The sequence below is a fragment of the Emydura macquarii genome, unplaced genomic scaffold (assembly GCF_026122565.2).
Source record: "Emydura macquarii macquarii isolate MOO-44397 ecotype Brisbane River unplaced genomic scaffold, CSIRO-AGI_Emac_v2 contig_1483, whole genome shotgun sequence".
Lineage (NCBI taxonomy): Eukaryota > Metazoa > Chordata > Testudines > Chelidae > Emydura > Emydura macquarii.
This window is the reverse complement of record NW_027131620.1, coordinates 21,613,444-21,633,936: the sequence shown is the minus strand read 5'-3', so window position 1 is coordinate 21,633,936 and position 20,493 is coordinate 21,613,444. Positions and strand designations below refer to the sequence as shown.

The 20,493-nt window shown below is 48.1% G+C and overlaps 2 protein-coding genes across 4 annotated transcripts in view; one reads left to right on the top strand and one right to left on the bottom strand.

Moving 5' to 3' along the window:
• Positions 1-808: 808 nt before the first annotated feature.
• The window catches only part of MYBL2 (MYB proto-oncogene like 2), a 40,405-nt gene continuing 20,720 nt past the window's right edge, over positions 809-20,493 (top strand). The window contains exons 1-4 of one of the 2 annotated variants that reach the window (XM_067554656.1): positions 809-959; positions 15,165-15,258; positions 16,957-17,028; positions 18,694-18,786. In XM_067554656.1, the coding sequence (XP_067410757.1) occupies positions 904-959; positions 15,165-15,258; positions 16,957-17,028; positions 18,694-18,786 (315 nt within the window). In that variant the 5' untranslated portion in view covers positions 809-903. Of the gene's footprint in view, positions 960-11,619; positions 11,823-15,164; positions 15,259-16,956; positions 17,029-18,693; positions 18,787-20,493 lie in introns of those variants that run through there. The other variant, XM_067554657.1, reaches the window with a different exon arrangement.
• LOC137157184 (uncharacterized) lies at positions 3,397-8,031 on the bottom strand. 2 transcript variants are annotated; one of them, XM_067554417.1, is made up of 2 exons: positions 8,006-8,031; positions 3,397-4,808 (listed from the first exon to the last, which is right to left on the bottom strand). In XM_067554417.1, the coding sequence occupies exons 1-2, from the start codon at positions 8,028-8,030 to the stop codon at positions 3,937-3,939; spliced, it is 897 nt and encodes a 298-aa protein (XP_067410518.1). In that variant the 5' UTR covers position 8,031; the 3' UTR covers positions 3,397-3,936. The 2 variants fall into 2 exon arrangements, with proteins under 2 accessions (XP_067410518.1, XP_067410519.1); XM_067554418.1 differs by having other exon boundaries at positions 3,397-4,805; positions 8,006-8,024.

Genomic DNA, 20,493 nt, shown 5'->3' with positions numbered 1-20,493 from the left:
GACTGCTCCACAATGAATCCTACATGAGAGAAGGCTTCACCTGCTTTATAAACAGGCAGAGGAGGGAGTATTGTCTGATCCCAATGAGTGATGGGATCAGAGATCTATTCCTGGTTGTGTGACTTTGGGCAAGTCACTTCTCTTAGTTTCCCCATCTGTAAAATGGAGATTTTAACTGGGACCTGAAACTTTTTCCTTTATGCCCTTGAGTTAGTCACTTTCCTATCTGTAAAATGGGGATCGTGATTCTCTATTTTCCAACCTGGCTTATTTATATAGAGGGTACATTCAGCAGGGACTGTGTGTTATTACATAGAATCATAGGGATTCCACAGCATCCCTTATAAGCCTATTCCGGAGCTTAACTACCTTTATAGCAAGAAAGTTTTCCCCAATATCTAACCTAAATCTCCCTTGCTGCAGATTATTGTACTTTTTGTCCTACCTTCAGAGTACACGTAGTGCCTGGCACACGCTCTCCTTTGGGACTCCTACTGTAATGCAGATAAATAATTTGCACGAGGGAAACAAGCCATTGACCATGCAGCCTTCTCCTATCAAGGGCAGATCTGCTCGGCTGTCTTGTCTTTTGTCCTTGCCAGGCTCCCATAGATCTCAAATTGTTTTGCTTCCTGCCTGAAGAGGGCTCCGCGCACGCAGCAGCACGCGGCCCTGCACTGTAGCAGCTGCAGCCCGCAGCCACGATTGGGCTGATTCTCCTTGCACACACGTGTAGTCATTCGCTGGCAGTGCGCCTCCTCCCCGGGCTGGGCGCGCGCCTGGCCCGCTTTCTCAGGCTACCATGCCCATCCTGTTTCCCACTCCCACTCCGCGCTGGGCTGAGATAAAGTAGAGCGAGACATGAACTAGGAGGACTCCAGCCTGCAGGATGCTGAACAGGTCATGGCTGCTCTCCTGCTGCGCTCTGCCACTAACACTTTCCAAGGGACCTACCCGAGGTAACTGCATTTTTTGTCCTCCCATCTCCTCCCCCCCGATAACAGAGGCGGTGGGGTTTGTTATTTCAGTAGCTCCAGCAGATGAACAGTGACGGACAGCCAGGGTTGGGTACCCTGCCGGCCGCCCTCACTTTCTGCCGAGGAGGTGTCTGAGTTGTGCACGTGTTGTTGTTCCATCCAATACCGTCCATGTGTACACAACACAACGTGGAGCACTTCAACTCCAGCCGGGCTAGGTTCACGGAGCACGATGGCTCCTGGGAATGCAGTGGGGGTATAAATAACAATGGTCTCTCCTCTGCTCCATCCCTAGTGACCCCCCCAGTCGGAGTTACAAGGGGGTGTTGGTGCTGCAAACTCACTTGCTCCCGATTAAACAGACCTGGTATGGTTCACCCTTTCTCCTGCAAAAAGGAGGCGTTCCCTGATTCTCTCCCGGCAATGAATGAGACTGCTTCAGCTTTTCCAATCCTCCTCTGCTCTTGCAGATTGCAACCTCCCACCCACTGTTCATCCCCTCCCACTTGTCCCGTCCTTGCAGGCAGCCTGAGCGTGCGAGGCTGCTTTTCACGTACACTATTGGGACCTGTTCTGGGTGCACTCGCTTCCCTTCCCCCAGCACCTGGGCTGCTCTTGTAGTTCACAAAACGTGTAGCCGCCGGGAACGCGTCACCGTCGCCCGCCCCCCTTCAGGCTGTAAGAGCGGGGCTAATCCTCTTTGGTGAGGTAAGCCATCTTGTTTCTTTGTGCAAATGGTTTAGTCCCACATGAGGGATGGGCCAGTCAGAGTCTAGATGTAGACAGTTACTTGACTGTTAGTTTAACAACTGTTACCTGGGCACCAAGGGCAGCCCTCAGGGCAGGGGAGCTGGGACTAAGGGCTGGTCTACACTAGAGTTTTATCAACAAAAGTCAGCTGTTGTTGACAAACCCGTGGAGGGGTACACAGGGAAATGCTCCCTCCCAGCTCACCTGCTAGAGGAGCCCCACTTCGAGTTCTTCCTTCCCTAGACAGAGAGGGGAATTGCACTCAAGTCACCCCAGTCCACCTGAGTGCTCTACCCACTCAGGTAGGTGTCAAGGTGGGCATCACTTTGCTCCAACTATTTTGCATGGAGCAAGGCCCATGACTAACCTCTTCCTGTCTGAAATGCTTTAGGTGCCTAAACCCTCCCTCACACCAGGCAGCTGGTTCCCAGTTGTAGATTGCTAAACAGTGATGAGTACTTATGTCTGGGTGGCAGGAAGGCATGTCTTTAGTATACAGCCCTCTCATCTTACCATCTCCCCTTGGCTGGTTCAGGCAGCTCTCTACCTCATAAACTGGCATTTGTGGATCACATGCTTAGGTGTCTCTTGCTCCAGTCGTTGTATGGGCTGTATTGGTGCTAACTGGGCTTTCTAGATCCATGTTGTTCTGTGATTTTCTAGGCATCTAAAAGTTAGCCCTTATGACCCTCACTATTGCAACACCAAAGTCCTTTCATGGATCCCACCCTTAGTACTCAGCCAATTAGTTTAGGCTAGGTTGAAAATAGCCTTGTGTTTAACATAAGCTGTTCTTCACCTGAAAAAGTTATTTCTCAAAGTATTGTCTTGGTGGGACATTCCACCTACCATTAGTCACCCATACTTACTGGTTCTCATTACAAGAAGTAATTGCCTCTGATCACACATGCTCACCTCCTAATCAATGGAGGTGAATAGGCCTCAAGTACTCTACTGAATGGACCTTGCTGTCATCCACCTCCCCCATTGTTGTTACTTCCCTTAGATATGTATATGTGCCTTGTGATTTCTATTCCTTACATCTGACAAAGTGGATTACAGCCCACAGAAGCTTATGCCTACAGAAATTAAATTTGTTAGTCTTTAAAGTGCTACAGAACTCTTGTTGTTTTTGCTGTATACAGACTAACACGGCTACCCCTCTGGAACCATACTTACTGGTTTTAGATGTCACTCCCTGTTTTGTCTCCCTCTGGAGCTTTTTCTTAGGCCAAAGCCTGTACTGTAATTATAAGCTTAAAACATATGTATCCTGTCACTGTGTGCTCTGCTCAACGACACGTGTAGGTGCAGTGCTACTCCCTGAACTCTGACTAAATTGGTCCTTCATGTGTACTTTTAGAGATGCTAATTGATTTGTCATTCCACCACATTTCAATATGGTGAATTAAGTTAGAATACGTAACTATGCAAGATCCTTAGATCTGAAGCCTCTTGCCTGGTAAGGAGAGTGTAATTTGCAGGTTAAGTGTGCCTGTTTAACAGTTGGCTGCTTTCCCCAGTAAGTGAGTATTGCCAATGGTGACTTGCCCCTACAGCTAGGCTAAAAGGGAATACAATGCTATTGTTCCTCCAAGCAGAAGGAGCACAGGGTCTCCCTCCCTTGAGGCATAATCAGTGAACCAGTAGTAAATAGCTATACACAAGATGGAGTTCTTCTCTTTATTTGCACACTACAAACAAGACATATTTTTACCAGGCAGTCTGGTCAATATGACAAGGTCACAAATCAAGTTCTCAGTGCGGTTGAGCAAGAGTAAAAAAATCAAGTTAGTCTTTGTGAGCCATTTAAGTTACCAACAGCCATTGTCTAAGAATTTAGACTAGCTTTCTCCACCCCATAGTGCACCAAGCTGTTTTCCATACTAGATTTTTTTTTTTTTTTTTTAAAAGGGTAAAGAGCCCTTCACCAGGTGGAAAGCACCAGAGCCCAACAGAGAATGAGTCCCCACCACTTGCAGCTGAAACTATGAGATTCTTTAGAGATTTACCATCAGGGGAACTGGTTTCCTGGACACAGATGAACACCAACTGCAGTCAGGCTTTATACACTGGCCTTTTGTGCACCACATCACAATGCAGAGCACACACTACCAGAAAGTCCCAAGTAACATTACTAAACTCTCTGGAGGCACCTAGCCTGCTGGCTTTGGCCATCAGTCACCAAGCTAAGCTCACTCCTTTCCTCTCACATTTGAGGAGTTCTTGGATTTTTGTGGCCCGTTTGGCTTGTCACCCCATCAATCGGCAGAGTGGGGATAGCAAAGTCAAATGGCTTGATGCAGTGAGCAACAGCTAGAGACTCTGGCTCACTCCCCTGGGTATCAGAACTGAGACACTTGAAGGCAGGGGCGTAATGCCTCTTGGTAGCTGCACCAGGCCAAGCCAAAGCAATAGCAAAGACAGATTTCTCCAAAGAGGAGGTATCTGGTTTCAGAGACCCCAGTGACCTCAGCTCTTCTGCACTTGCATCCAGGGACAGTGTGTTGTCGAGAGGGGCTTGTATCTCAGAGATCTCCCATATGGGTGGAGCTGGCTTCCTGAGACTTGAGAAGTCAGTTATCTCCGAGCTCTTGGAGAGAGAGTTCTCCATTGCTTTGGGGTGCTTTTCTGCCTTGCATGGCGTGGAGGACTTGGCATTACAAAATACATCAACTATGGAGTGGACTCTGTTGGGTTCAGAAGCCACACTGGACAAGTCAAAAGCAACAAGAACACTGGGTGTCTTGCAGAAGGAAGCAAGGCCACCATCACCAGGGCCCTGGGTCACACAATTCAGGTCACCCTTCACACAGCTGCTCAGAGACCCTGGCCATTTGAGGGCAAGCTGAGAATTGCCTTTTGTTGTGTTCTCCAGGTCAAGGAGGCCATCCCAGGCATCTAGTTTAGAGGTGCTGTCAGTCTCCACATAGTAGCTGCTGCCTGGAGAAAAGTTGATGTAGCTGGAAGCACCTGCCACAAACCCATGTTCCAACATCTCCTTTAATGTCACAAGGTTGGTGCTGCTTCTGTGGGTGGAAGACATCACAGGATCTCCAAACTCAGTCTTGTGACGTCCTGCTGCACCCAATAGAGACACCATGTGAGTACGGGAAGCCTTGACTGAGGGAACACTAGACTCCCTTTCCAGAGTCTGAGCGAGACAAGCCCAGGGTCAAGAGAGACTGATGGCTACTTGAATGATATCCAGGTATAGCTAAAGTCATCCCCACAGAATGGAGAATTAGACCAGAGACCTTACACTAGTAGGCCTGTTTCTGGTTCAAACAAAATAAGCTATATTGGTAGAAAACACCTTTCTACCAATATAAACTGTAGTGTAGATGAAGCTAGATCAGTGTAACTATGCCAGTTAGAAACCCACACACCCCGTAATGGACATGCTTGTATCAGTTTAAAAAAAAAAAAAAAAAAAAAGAATAGCATAGGCTAGGCTTTACATGGTTTTTATATGCCTGCCTCACCCTTTAACGTAAATTAGTAACCTAGTTAGTGTCCATAGACCCACTTTCCTCATTTCTAGCGCCAACTAGCATTAAAAGCTTTGAGTTGTTCTGAAGCAGTGTCCATTGCCACGGGTAGACAGCTCATCCAAGCAGATGATTAGAAGCCAGAAGAGCCAAGGGATAGTGCTGGCTGACAGACACCCACAATGAACATGGACAGGAAAGTGGAGTCTTGCTCCTAAAGTACAGAGGAGGCTTGGTTCCCAGGGGTGTCATTAGGCTGGACTAATTAGCATTTGTAGAGGGCTTTAAGATTTACACGGATGATACTAGACAGAGAGGTAGGGGTTGTTAACAGTTGGAAGCTTGTCTACATTCTTTCCATGTCACAAGTGGCCCCAATGTCCTGCACAATGGCCATGTCTAGCATTAGGTTCAAGAGTGTCCACTGCAGCTAGCAAAGCTCATGCTAAGTGCTTTTTACCCCATGGCCTTATCTACTGCTTTGGGTCCCCTTTAAGGGGTGTCTTTGAATGGCTCTAGTCCTCTGCCTACAAGGATGGTGGGACAAGTCAGCCTAAGGAGAGGGAACTTCTCAGAACTCCAGCATAGGAGAACCCCGTTCTTTGTCAGATGGGGTCTGATGCTAGAGACTATTTAGTAATTCCCTGTACTTTATGGCTTGCAGTGGCTCTCACGCTGTGGGGCCACTCGCTACATGGTTACTCTTTAACAGAAACAGTTGTAGCTCTTCTCCTGCCACTCTAGACAGAGACTAGACCAAGAATTCTTGTGTTGTCTAGGGCTTTTCCTCTGGCAATGTGGGTTTTTAGGGACAGTGTGTCCCTGGACACTAGAGGGACCAAGTCAACTTTAAGATCACATTTGTCTGGAAGTTTTGTAACAGTAGCTTACACATAAAACCTAAGATGACCAACTTCCTTCAGTTAGAGAAGCTTTCCATTCCCTGGACATTGTTCTCTGCATGACAGCACGTTCACTAGTCATCCTCTGTTACCAAGGAGGCTCTTGGACAGGGGAGTGGAACAATCTCTTCTAAAAAGAAGAAAATCTCAAGCCGTGCTGTACCAAGGGTTCTGTAGCAGGAACTGGATTTTTCTTCAATTTAAGCTTTAAAAGAGCTTAGGTGGACACTGTCACTTTAAGAGCAGCTCAGCATTCAAACAGATCAGTTTAGATGGCAGAGCTAAAGCCCTCTAGTGGGCTAGAGGGGCAGAATACATGGGGAAGGGCAGTTACAGGAACTACTGCTTTGTGGGGACTTGGGAGCAGTCACTCAAGGAAGAGCTCATTGCAGTTTCCAGAAGCGGTGTACTGGCCTGGCCTCCTGGATGGTGCAGCAAGGAGCCCTTCCTGCCTACTCCCACTGTCACAGTGGTTCTGCTTTTGGTGGAAGATGAGGAGGTTCTTATCCCATCATGCAGAGTTGAGGAAAGGGAAATTCAGGGTATGTCTCTCCCTTCCATAACTGGCACATAGCACCAAAAAAAACAAACCACCTCATTAAGGCTGCCACTATCTGAGACCGACTTTAGTGGAGCTGTACATAGCATTGTGTTGGCAGTACAAGGGAGTCACTGTTTTACACATGGTATTTTATTGGGCTAACATATTTAGACAGTACAGGGATGTGGTGCTCTCTCCCTCAGTCAGTCTTTAAATCAAGATTGGGGGTCTTTCTAAAAAGAGGTGGTCTAGCTCAAACAGACATTATGGGCTTGATGCAGACATTACTGGGTGGGCTCTCTGGCCTGAGTTATGTGGGAGGTCAGACTAGATGATCATAATGGCCCCTTCTTGCCTGACAATCTGTGGATCTATGTTGTATCATCATTACAATAATAGGACTTTCAGCACTGCCAAAGTCCTTATTCAAGTAGTCCAGGGTTTGGCTTTACTCCTAGAGATAAGTCCACTAAGAATGTTAAACCAAGATGCGGCACGCATGCACACCTGAGACTGCTGTTGAAAGCGAGTGACAGGGCAGGGAAAAAAAAACTATTAGGACATTCTTTCCCCCACCCTGAAGTCAGGAGAGCTTTAAAAAAAAAAAAAAAAAAAAAAAAAAAAAGTGCCACCACCAAACCCTCCCCCCACCCCCCTACTAGTTCTGTAGTAACAGGAATAGTAGCTGGCACCAAATTCAGAGACCTTTTTAAGATCACTTTTTGACATTGACAGCATTGACTATTACTACATCTGACCAATTAGAGAACATTTCCTTATTTTCAGGCCCTAATTCTGCAAGTGACTGTATCCAGAGGCATCCTGCTGGTCAGCATATTGTACAGCCCCTCTGCACCCAGTCCACAGGTTACAGTAACATTGCTGTGCTCAGAGAACCTCACTAAAGTCAGTGGAGCTATACACCCAACTGCAGTCACACCCTTACAAAGTAAGGCTAAGTGTGACAACACTAGCTCTGTTTCCATATTTCTTATTCCCTCACCCACATGTAGGTGGGCCTTATACAATACCAGAGAGGGAAGTGCTTTTAGGAAGCATCTGGAAAGGGGCACAAGACACAAGAGAGAGTAGGAAGACAGCAGCAGGTGCATGACCAGAAGTTGCTTTTAGTTCACTTTTGACATTGACTAGGTTGGAAGCCCCCTTGAACATAAAAGATAATGAGTAAAATCCACTAAAATTGTATAATGGCACATGACCATACTGGCAGTTTTTAGAAGCTTAGAATTCTTCTGTTTCTCTCTAAGGAAAAACTTAACTAAACCAACCCACTAATATTTGAAAAATAACAGGACTAACTCAACTCTTCCACAAACCACTCACCTCTTGTGTCTGCTGAAGTTCTCATCCACTCCTGTTCTGCTACTGCAGTGATGCTGCTTTTATAGCACTGGTAATTAGTTAACCGGCCCTTTCCCTGTAATTTCCTATTAAGTTAATTTGGGAGGAGGGGGATTTTCAGCTTGGCAGCGATGATGCTGCGAACACAACCTGCAGCTGCTTTGGTGGGAGGTCGCCCATCAGCCCTGCAGAGCCCTGCACATATTGAATAGTCCCATTGAACTCCCTGAGATACTTAAAGTTAAACATGAGTCTCTGCATGATCAGGTCCCAACTTTTTTGCCCTTTAAAACATTCACTCTGGAGGCCTGTAAGCCGAGGACATCCATTGTCAGAATTGCATCAGTAGCCCAATAGGTCTATGGGGTTTATATATTTAACCTGTCCACTTAGTGCTGTTATAGACTTCTTGTGGAGACACAGTCACAAAAATCAAGGGTCAGAAATGAGGACCAATTGTGAGAGCCGGTTGGTAGCTCACTCCTGAGCCAAAATAGAAATAACCACCAAACACACACAACTGCTGGAGTGCTTTGAACCAGATAAATGTACCTATGCAATTTTTTGTGTGGAGTAACAGTGCCATCTGCTGGCAATGGTTAGCCCTATGCAAGTGTGTGCTCCTAAAGGAGATCAATCTATAGCACCAGGCTGCTCAAACTTTTTCATTGGATATCCCTCATCTCAGTGGAGAGATTGTCTTGTGCACACCTCCTCCCCCATTTCTGATCATGCAGACCTCCTCTTCTCTCCTTTGGAAAGGCGCAGACCAGCTTCCCTCTGTTCACAATCCAGTAGTATCCCCATGGAACTACGGCAGCTGTTTACATGGAAAAGCAACACGAGGAAAGTATTTGATGTGTTTTTAGCTGTTTACAGTGTGAGGTAGTGGCTTGGAAACAAAGAGGAGGTAAGAGCCTATGACCAGCCAGCTCTCTGAAGGTCCACGGACAAGAGTTTGGGAGCTGCTGGCTGCAATTACATCAGTGATGAATGTGAATCCCCTCCACTGTTATTTTATCCTGGACACCCATTAAACAGACCGGTGTCTTGCATGCCTGAGTACTCAAGCTACCTCTCCCTTTTATATGTATGGGTGTTCTTCAGTCTGCTTGCTTGGATTGAAGGCACCTCTCTTTCTGACTCTTGCATCTTGTGTTTTGACTGTGCCACAGGGCTCTTATCATGTCCTATGAGCTTCTGTCTTTTGGGCAGGTTGATTGGAAGTGATGGGGACTGCTGTCAGGAGTTGTGAATAGGTGTTAAGAGATGGCAGAGGTGGGTGGGGTGTGCTGATCTGCTTTCATATATGGCTTTGTGATGATTCTCCTTTTAACCCTCGCTCGCCCATCCTACTGTGGTTCCATTGTTTGATCACCTTTTTCTGTGAACTTGTCTGTACAGACGTTCACACCCATGTCTGTTTTTGTTATTGTATTTGTTGGAGTGGCTACAGATGTGACTTGTTCAGATGTCATGTAGGGCACACTTAGGACATTGTATGTACAAGAGTGCAATTCTTGACCCTTTGTTCTTCAGTGCTGCCCAGCAAAATGCTGGTAAACATCTCTGCAGGCATGTGTCTCTGAAGATAAAATCACTTCCCTTTAGTTGTCTTCTCTCTGTAATCCACCTCTACCCCAAATAATATATGTCTGCAACAATAATAATAGAAATAACTCTTCTGTGTGACTTCTTATCTTCAAAGCACTTTGCAAACATTAATCCTCACAACATCCCTCTAAACAAATGGAGAAAATCTTCTGTTGCCTGGCATAGAAAGCTTTTTGTTGTTTACTCAGAGAACAAGGGATATATTCAGCCGTGGAATAACTGTAATTTAGCACAGATATAATACCCATAGATCTCAAAGTCCTTAACAAAAGTGAGTAGGCATCATTATCACTGTTGCACAGATGGGGAATCATAGAAGATTAGAGTTGGAAGGGACCTCAGGAGGTCATTGAGACCAACCCCCTGCTCAAAGCAGGACTAACCTCAGCTAAATCATCCCAGCCAGGGCTTTGTCAAGCCACAGCTTAAAAACCTCTAAAGATGGAGATTCCACCACTTCCCTAGGTAACCCATTCCAGTGCTTCACCACCGTCCTAGTGAAAAACTTTTTCCTAATATCCAACCTAGATCTCTCCCACTGCAACTTGAGACCATTGGTCCTTGTTCTGGCATCTACTACCATTGAGAACAGCCAAGCTCCATCCTTTCTGGAACCCCCTTGCCTGGAAACTGAGGCCCAAAGAATTAAGTGACTTGGCCAAGGACGTGGAGTGAGTCAGTGACAGCCAAGAAAAGACAAGAGCCCAGGTATCCTGACTTGTAGCCCAGCGGCCTATCCACTTCAATGGGATTGGCATCTGGTGTGAATTTAGTCTCAGCAGTCTGACAGTGTAAGGGCTGCATCGTCGAGGCATGATGGATGAGTCAGGCCATGAGATAACATGGAGGGAGAGAAGAGACCCACAAAAGCCCCAAAGTCAACGGGGCTTCAGCTAAGGTGCAGAGATCTGTCATTAGATCAGGTTTCAGGAATGGGGCCTTACTGTGCAAAGCAAATTCAGGTCTGCAGTTTACCCCCTGCATTTTTGCTTCCCCTGTTTTAATGGACTTCTGGCAAGGATGTATTAGGTCAAATTTTGATTGATTTTTTTCCTGGTTCTCTGTTAGAGTAATTCTTTGGGTTATTTTAACAAAACAAATTAAAAAGCAACATCTGGTTTCCAATTATAGGCTGCTCATCAGGCCCATGTGTTTATCTCTATAATGGAGGTGTGCAAGGAAAAACAAGTCCAAAAGGAAAAGTGATGCAGGGAAAAGAAAACATGACAAAACACAAACTCCAAGCAGGTTGCATTTGGCTGCAAGAGTGTAAAAACTGAGAATTTTTCCCCCACAGAGGAAAAGAGGAACAAGGAACCTCTGCATAAAAAAAGAAATTACACTCCCCAGAAGCCATTGCTTGAAACAGGGGAACAGACAGAGCACATCTGTGTTCTTGGCAGCCTTCACAGAACCCTAGGACCATGGCTGTCTTGAAATAAACTGCATTTCAGCAGCACAGTGACTGGCATTATTGCACAGAGAGACGGCTCTGCTGCTGGAGATGGGGGCGCTTTGCACCCTGCTCACTAAAGAGGCGCGTGTGCTAAGTCTGTCCGGGAGACCGGCGGGTGAGGGGGGAGGGGTCCCACGAGCGCACCCTTAAGGAACAAGCAGACGTTGGGTGGGTTTGCAGACCTGTGTGTGCACCCACGCAGGGTGCTTGCGGTTCCAGAGGCATTGATACAGGCATGCATGCATTTTTGCACGTCTAGGTGGACACATGCATGCTTGTATTTTGCCCGCGTCCTTTGCATGCCTGTTTTTACACCCATTTCTTGCTTTAATAAGAATTGGGGGTCGGGCGGCGGAGAAAGGGAAGGAGTTTTCACAAGCAGCCCGCGCGCGCCTCTTTCTTCCCCGCCCTCCCCTCTTTTTTTTGTTCCTCCCTCCTGTTATTTTTGCGCTTCTCGTCGCTCTCGCGCACGCTCGGCTGGACCCCGGGGTGGAGTTGGCGCGAGATAGGAAAGTTCTTGCCTTCTGCGCTGTACGCCGGGCAGGCGCGAGCTTCCCCCCCGTGTCCAGCCCGCCGCGCGCGCTAAGCCGGGGGGTCAGAGTCTGCACCCCCGGCACGGGCCGGCAGCGGAGCCAAGGGATGCAGCATCCCCCTGGCGCGCCGCTTTGATTCTCTGGCGGTTGGTGTTTTTAATGCACAAAGGGGCAGGATGGCTCGCAGGACCCGCGGGTGAGTTTCATGCTATGGGGCAAGCGTCGTGCCCACTCGGGTGGGCAAGCGGGGTTTGTTGCACCCCCGGGCCCCATTTCCTCTCCTCCCTGGTATCTCATGGGGGTAGAATCCACTCCCTCCATTTCCCTCCCCCGCCCTGCACCCATTATGGGGGATCCTGCTCAGCACACAGGGGAATCTGTAATGCACAGAATTAGTCTTTCCATGATTGCTAGGAAGGGGTCAGGATCAGAGCGTGGAGGGCAGGCAGCGGGGGGGTGGTCTGTGTTAAAGGGCTGCTTTAAAATGGCCTGCTCACAGAATGTGAGGTGGGGAGGGGAGCAGCCATCTCTGGCATGGAAAAAGTTTTGCATCTCAAGGGATCAGTGTGTTTTGGTTTGTGTCAGTTTGGTGTTGGTGAAAGGTGCCAGTTCGATTATAAAGTCCTTGAGACAAGTATGCTCGCTGATCAGGTGCTGGGACCAGCACCCAGCACTGAGGCCCTGATCTTGTTTCTGGCCTCTGGGTGTGTTACTGTGATGAAGACAATAGTATGGGGCAAACCAAACTATAGTATAGCACAGGCTAAGTGGTTTATCCAACAGTATTATGCTCCAGTTGTAAGAACCAGGCCTACCCAATAGCTGTCTTTTTTACCCCTACTCAGTCTGAGATTATGTGCCTGGGTGCTACCTAAATATTGAGAAGGAATCAAGAGTTCAGTTCATTTCCTCCCTCCTTCAATACAAATTACAGCTCTTAAACCCATGGGATCGAGTCCAGTTGCTCTCCCTATCTGGATAAGGGAGCTGGAGGCAGGCCTGTATCATGCTAGTGGGTACAAAGTAAAGCAAAAGGCTTGCACTGGGCTAGTGGGTCTTAAACTGTGACCTGTGAAGAGCAGCCTGGTCACATGGTGCTTGTGGCTGCTCCTCTTTAGCCACTAAATCATATTAAACACTTCCCTAATGTTATTTCTATGTGAGTGACTGTGAAGCTGTCATGGAGATGGTATGTAATCACCAATGTGAGAGCAGGGGAGGTGGGCTGCAGTTATGTGTGTCTGTGCCCACACACTAAGAGGTGATCGCTGCCTACAGAGAATTTGACTGTGACTAGACAGCTGAGGTGCTGTGACCACTGCTTATTTCACTTATCGTAATCCTCTCACTGATACCTTGTGCTAATAACAACACTAACGGGCTTATATTGCACTTGTTCATTAGTGGATCTCAAAGCGTTTTACAAAAGAGGTCAGCATCTTTGTCCCCAGTAGTAAAACTAAACATGTGCCTAAGTGTTTGCATTTGCAGGATTGGAGCCTTCAAGACAAGTGGAAATCTGGTCAGTTAAATGTGTTAAGTAGTGTCCAGTAGGATACCTGTTCCTGAGTCACCCTATCCATCTATTTTGTTTACAACCACATTATTCTGTTGTGGGTTTTTTCTGTTGGGATCGACTACCTGCGCAAGGGAAACAGTGAAACAAACCAGGCACACAGTGTGGTCAAGTACACAAAGTAAAACGAATTGGAGAGAGTCAAGAGAAAAGTCCTTTCCCTCATCTCTTAATTGCAGCAGATAAAAATTTAGCACAGAAATGTGATTTCAAAGCTGAGGGTGTCGCTGTAAATCTCCCGTGGTTTTGGAAGACTTTTGTTTATGATGAATGAATTAGGTGCTAGGTTCACAGGCCTGCAAACTGAAGCCACAGAATGCATAAGACATAAGCAGTGTTAGGGCAAGTTGCTTCTTTCTGTCCCATGACAGGGCTTAAACCCTGACCTATAGGGATGTCCTGTAAGGGCGATAGGCTGGCTCAGGTGCTGTCAACAAGGATGCTGAATGTGGTCTGTATGATGTTAGATCAGCAACTGAATTCACAAAGGCCACCAAACTGCCATCAGTCAGTAATTCCTTTGACACTAGTGATCTGGCTGGGTTTGAACTGGTGACCTACCTACCTTGGGTACTTATTATGGCCCCTCATTGTGGTAGTATCTAAGTGCTTCACACTCTAAATTGCTTAACCTGACAACACCCTGTGAGGTCGGGCAGTGCTATTATCCTATTGTACAGGTGGGGAATTGAGGCACGGAGCGTATGTCTACACTGCAGGTGGGAGCCTGCCTCCCAGCCCGGGTAGATAGACTTGAGCCAAGCTAGCTTGCTAAAACTAGCAGCATGGAAACTGCAGCAGCTCAAGCTAGCCGCCTGAGCTCAGACCCAAGCATGGACTCTGGACGTTACAGCACAGGCTAGCCACCCAACCCCCTAGATCCAGGCTTGGGTGGCTAGCCCGAGCCACCGCTGCCAGTGCTGCAATGTTCACGCAGCTATTTTTATCTGGCCTGGGAGGCACACTCCCAGTTGCAGTGTAGACATACCCAGAGAAGCTAAGCGACTTGCCCAAGGTCACACAGGAAGTCTGCAGCAGAGAGAACCTAGGTCTCCCAAGTTCTAGGCGAGTGTCCTAACCACTTGGCCATCCTTCCTCTCTAAGACTTTGTCTACACTAGCACTTATGCTGGCAAAACTTGTCTCAGGGGTGTGAAAAAACACCCCCTGACCAGCGTAAGTTTTACTGACAAGCGCTGGTGTTGACAGCACTGTGTTGGCGGGAGACGCTCTCCTGCCAACATAGTTACCGCCGCTCATTGGGGGTGATTGAATTATGCCAGCGGGAGAGCTCTGTCCTGTCAGCACAGAGCAGCTACATGGGAGACCTTACAATGGCACAGCTGCAGTGGTACAGCTGTGCCCCTGAAAGGTCTCTAGTGTAGACATAGCCTTAAGGTAAAAAGCTCCCATGTCTTCCTTTAGTTTTAAAAGGGTTTGTCCCTGGGATGGGATGGGGAGGTTACTCTTCAGGGTTGTGAGGCACCTTGCTACCACCTGCCTTTACCGAGAGGAAGCCGTTTCAGAGCCTGTCGGGTGTCAGCTCCTCACCTCTACCAGACACAGGCAGCACAATCAGTGTGATACCGGCTGTCAGTAGAGACCTTACATGATACCCTTTGGTGAATTGGCAGGTAAATACCGGACTCGGGATGCCTGTAACCCACATGCACCCAGTTGGCATCATGAGGTCACAGGGGTTTGAGCTATGCTCCTTGATCTTGTTTGCCAATAACAAAGAGCCGGATTTGTAAAGATGCTCTCCTAAGCAGAGGGTGCAGCCTCCTATTTGCAGGTAATTATTTGATGCCTCGCTTGTTCAGGTGAGGCAGCTGCGTTTGGAAATGTGGCCAGGACTTTGTGAAAAGCCCCATGAGCAGAGGCAGAGCTCTGGGTTGCGCTGTGGTGTTTGTTCCAGCTCCCGCAGCTCTCATAAAACAAAACTTCTCTTGGCTTCGTGTAGTGAGGAACAAGATGAGCTGCATTACCAGGACACAGACTCAGATGTGCCGGAGCAGCGGGAGAACAAGTGCAAGGTCAAGTGGACTCACGAAGAGGTAGGCGATGAGCAGGCCCTGCTCAGAACGTGCATTGTCTCTTTGATGGGGTGGGCATAGAGTGGCTGGGGGCAGCAGGAGGGAGGAGGCTGGAGTAAAGCCCACTCTATGGGGCACCTCAGCGACTTCCTGCGTAGAGAAGCTGTAGGGTGAATGGTCTTAATCGGGACTTGGGGAAAGGGGAGAAGCTGTAGGGTGAATGGTCTTAATCGGGACTGTTAAAAGCTAAGCAGCTGGTGTTTCCCCAAGCAAATTCTCATCCATATGTATCTGTTAAGGGCACTTGGATCTCATACTGGCCATCAGATGAGTCAAGAGTTTACACCTGACTTTGGAGGTGCACACCTTAGCCTGGAGGATGTGCCATCAGCTGCTGTCAGAAACAGGATACCCAACTATCTGGGCCAGAATGGCAATTCCTGTCTTCTTATGCTAATGTTTCTGTAGCCCTCCCAGGGGAGAGATGTTCAAACCGAGCCTTGTCTTTGTTACAAAAGAAGGTTCTTAACTCATGTTAGCTAACCCGGTAAACTCCTAGTGAAGACAAAGCAGTTTATAATTTTACATGAGTTAGCAGATGGGGTTAACCTGCGAATTCATGGGGAAAACTACAAGCTGCCTGGTCTTCACTAGGGATTTTACCTTTGCATTAGTTAACGCAAGTTAAGAACACACCTTTTTTTTTAAAAATCATGAAAATAGGGCACCAGATTCAGCATGGCGAGCAAGCTGTTTCCTACCTTTCCTACTTCAGCCAAAATAACTGAGTCTAGGGCTTTGTCTACACTTAATGTTTAGATTGACTTAGCTACGTTGCTCAGGGGTGTGAAAAATTCACACCTCCGAGCACCAGTGTTAAGCTGATTTAACTCTGGTGTAGATGCAGCTACATTGACAGAAGAATTCTTCTGTCGACCTAGATGCTGCCCATTGCGGAGGGGATTACCTACAGCAATGGGAAAACCCCTTCTGTCAACGTGGGAAGAGTCTGTAGACGTGCCCTGAGAGTTCTTAACTTGATTTGTGACCAAACTGGGTTAGACCGGGCTTTGCCTGAGCTGTGTGACTGAGGCTAAACGATGCTATAACCAGGTTTTTAAAATAATTGCTTTAGGGCCCATCTACACGATAAAAGCTCTCCCTGAGCTGTGCCGTGCTGTACCACACAGGCAGGGCTGCAGCATGGTGTGGGGACACAGTTAAAACAAGGTTTAGCCCTGTCTGCACAGCAAAATACAGCCCTGTCTGAGTCATGTCAAGGGCCTACCTGGTTGTAATCCAACAGCATAGACGGGCCGTCAGTCTGTGTCTCTATGAGGCGCAAAACACACTGACTGGAGCACAGTTTGGCCTGTCCATACAGTTTGAATCAAGCCATGTCAGAACGTAGTTGGGCCAAAACAGAATTTAATTACAGCAGATGAATTCTTGTTTTCAATGAGTAGCCTGGGCCTTTGCCAGCCATTTATGGCACGGATTAGAAATTCTGCCTACCGGGTGTTGCTACAGGCAGCTGGACTGATGCTGGATTTGGGTTATTTGGCCATGATTATAAATGGCATAAAGCCCTCAGCAGGGCAAAGGTTCAAGCCCCTCTCTCTCCAGCTGAAATACTTAGCGACATGTCCCTTGTGCAGTAGCACGGCTGTGACATCTTGTGCTTGTGCGGATGAAAACTGACCCCTTTGTTCTTTGCAGGATGAGTGGCTGAAAGCGCTAGTGAAGCAGTTTGGACAGAGCGACTGGAAGTTCCTGGCAAGTCACTTTCCCGTAAGTGGAGCTTCAGGTAGCGTGAGGGGCTCCCTTCTCGCTCAGTCAGTTAGGATACTTGGCACTGCTTATGCCCAAAGTGCTTTGCAGCCTTGAGCTAGGGTTGTGTTTGTACAGCACCTAACACAATGGTCTCCTGGTCCCTGACTGGGGTTCTGAAATGCTCTGGTAACACAAATAATAATAACCACTCGGAGCAGCCCTGCAGGGTGGGAAAATAACTAACCCATCTGAAATGGGGAGAACGTTCCATGACCTGTTCAAGGCCTCCAAGGGGTGAACATTGGAGCTGGGACGAGAACTCGCGTGTGTCTGTCACCGTGTCCCATGCTTGGTGCAATAGGACACAGGCCCTATTTGAACTGCAGTCATGGCAAAGGTGTGTGTATGGCCCACATGCTCAAGTTCTATGCAATGGTGGGTTTTATGTGCAAACGTTGTTCCCTCCTGTAAAGATGGGAGCACGTGGTGTGGGGCCCTGTCAGTCACCCCTGTGCTGAGCATCTCTCATTTTCTTGACATGCTGGTTCCCAGCTCTTTCCTGCCCCCCCAGTTCGTCGCAGATTCACAGATTTCAAGGCCAGAAGGGACTATGTAGTCTAACCCCCTGTATGACACAGCCCAGAGAACTGCCCCAAAATAATTCCCAGAGCAGAGCTTTTGAAAAAACATCCAGTCCTGATTTCAAAATGGCCAGCGATGGAGACTTCACCATCACCCTTTGCCAGTTGTTCCAAGAGTTAGTTACACTCCCTATGAAAAATGTACACCTTATTTCTAGTCTGAGTCTGTCAGGAGGCCACATGCAGTGCAGCATTGGTGGGGAGTGTCCTTTAGTGCCCCCCTGGCTGGGCAGAGAAGTGTGGGATGGCAGATGTTCCCAGGCCAGGAAGGTCTAAGCTTGGAGGGGACTCCTCTTGTGTGCATTGTGTGTGTGACTAACTACTGTAAGCGTAGCTTCCAGTCACCAGCATGACACGGGACGGGAACAGCCTGGAGCAGTGTGTGCTGGAGAGAGAGGAGCTGGGAACAGGAATGGCAAGCTCTGAAGGGCTGAGAGCAGCTGGCCCGTTTGGACAGAATTTCTTTCTGCAGAGGGTGGTTTGTAATCTTGTTACGTGCCCCAAAGTGGCAGAGCCAGCGCAGGTGGCTGCGTTCGTGGGATGTCAGCACTAGTTGGTGGCTCTAGAGACTGGAGCCCTCTGTTGATCCACCTGACAGGACAGCGGCAGCAGGGCAGGCCTCCCTTGCCCACACGTTTGCCACTGTGCCCCAAGCATTCCCAGCAGGGACTGTCTGTAAGGATGGGGATGGGGGGTTTGTCTCTAGGACCCATATCTACTGACATGACTCACAAAGGAACCAGAGTGTGTTCCTGATGTGGACACCTTCTCCATTGGGAATGGTGCTGAGAACTTGCCGTCTCATTTCAGATGTGCTGCCATGCAGCTGTCACGTTGTCACCACCCTAGACTGCCGTTGAGGGGTGAATGGTGGCAGGCTCCCCTTCCCGCCCCATCTCCTGAGCTGGCCACTCCTCACCTGGTTATCTTTGAAAAATAAAACAACCCACCCCACGTGGAAGGTTTCCCTCGGTTGCTCTGTGTTGCTCTTGTATCTGCGGCCTCTCTTCTAACTCGTGCTTCTTTTAATTCCCTGGTGCAGAACCGCAGCGATCAGCAGTGCCAGTACCGGTGGCTGAGGGTGTTGAATCCAGACTTGGTGAAAGGGCCTTGGACCAAGGAAGAGGATCAGAAGGTAACCTCATAGCCACGGCGTGGTCAGCGGGTTTGTCGCTCTTTGTGGAGGTCATGAAAGGTGCTGGATTTGCAGTCTAGAAGTCCTGTTATATACAGCCCAAAAGAGCAGCACTCTGTAGCCTTCTATGCACGTGGTTAACTGCTTCCGAGCTGCATAATAAGGCATTGGTGTTCATTTGTAAAGCTCTAAATGCCCTAGGATTTGCTCATCTGAACGACCCGCCTCTCTCCCCATGCCACACTGCTTGAGCAATGATCCAGCAAAGTGTGGACATGGGGACGAGCAGTGGGAGGTGGAGGGAAGAATGTGTTTGACAGTTGTTACCTCATGTCATTTTTTTCTGCCTCAGTATCTTCTGATCTACCCTTTCCTGGCCAATTTCCCTGCTAACCCCTGTCTGCACCTTGCTCATGTCACGCTGATTACTGCAGCTTCCTCCTTTCCGTGCCCCTTGCTGCTTGCCTGTACGCACTGTCCTGCATGTCACGGAAAATCTGCTGCTTTTCCTGCAGCTGTGACCGTGCCCCTTCACACTACATTGCATTACGACTCCTTGTTCTCCCTGCGAGGGCCCTGCACTTCTGCCAGCATCTCTGCTTTCCTCTTTGGCTGCACCGCTTTGTGTGTCCTAGACTCCGCCATCTTCACTTACCACGACATTCCTGTTGTCTCCTTCCGCTGCTTGCTCTGCCAGACTGGGTAAATGAAGTTGTTTCATCATGTACGCCTGCTTCCTCATGTCCTTCCATCCCCTTTTACATCGCAGCTGATCTCGGCTCCAGCAACTCCCTGGGAGTTGTGACTGCTTGTGCAAGGTGTGTTGCCTGTCTGTACTAGATTGTAAGCAAGTTGGGGCAGGGACTTGGTCATCTGATGACTATAAAGCTCCTTGCTTGGCATTATAGATATCAAAATCTGCCAAGGAAGACTGGATGGGATGGGGACTTATTTGGGAACCCATCAGTCCTTCTTCTTAACCAGCCAAGTGGGTCTCTGGGGAGAAATACAGGGAGTAACCTACATTATGACTATGTATACAGTACTCTCAGCATACATGACACTTCACAGAGCCAAAAAAGACTGATTCCTTGCCCCAAAGCACATAGAATCTAAGGGATGTTCAGAAGAGCAGACAGAGATAACACAGGGCAGGGTGGAATGAAGATGAGAAAAACAGAATTGCATGGTCACATAGGTGGGTTTTTTTAAGTTAACATTATTTAATTGTGATTAGCGGTCAGACTGCCCATGCTGGCTCTATAGCTGGGTACAGAGTTTTAAATATGCTCACATGATTCACATGCTGCAGATATAATCTCTTTGTACCAGGGAGAATGCTAGAAAGAGGATGGAGTTTGTCAGTGCAGTCAAGTTTCCCATGGTAGACATGGATGGAAGGGCCTCAGAACACATGACAGCTTGTCACCTGATCAGAAATGGGCATATGGTTTAAAATCTATCACCCACATTAATACCGTGAAGAGTTCTGCCACACACACAGCTCAGTTCTCTGCTGCCTTGACCCCGGCATAGTCACTTACCCCAGTACCGAACGGCAGCGTTTTACACACACATGGCATTGGTGTGAATAACAGTGCAAAATGCAGAGTAATGGAGACGTATGCCCATGGGTCTGAGTGATGGTTTCATGCACCATCTCCTCAAAGCAGAACTCTTCTTACTGAGGCACGTGGGTTTGCGTAG

Excerpts from the sequence above, each read along its gene's own strand:
- LOC137157184 (XM_067554417.1), bottom strand. The coding sequence starts at position 8,030 with ATGAGAACTTCAGCAGACACAAGAG. Across the intron at positions 4,809-8,005 it reads AACTTCAGCAGACACAAGAG|CAGGACGTCACAAGACTGAG; the intron begins GTGAGTGGTTTG and ends TATTGGGTGCAG.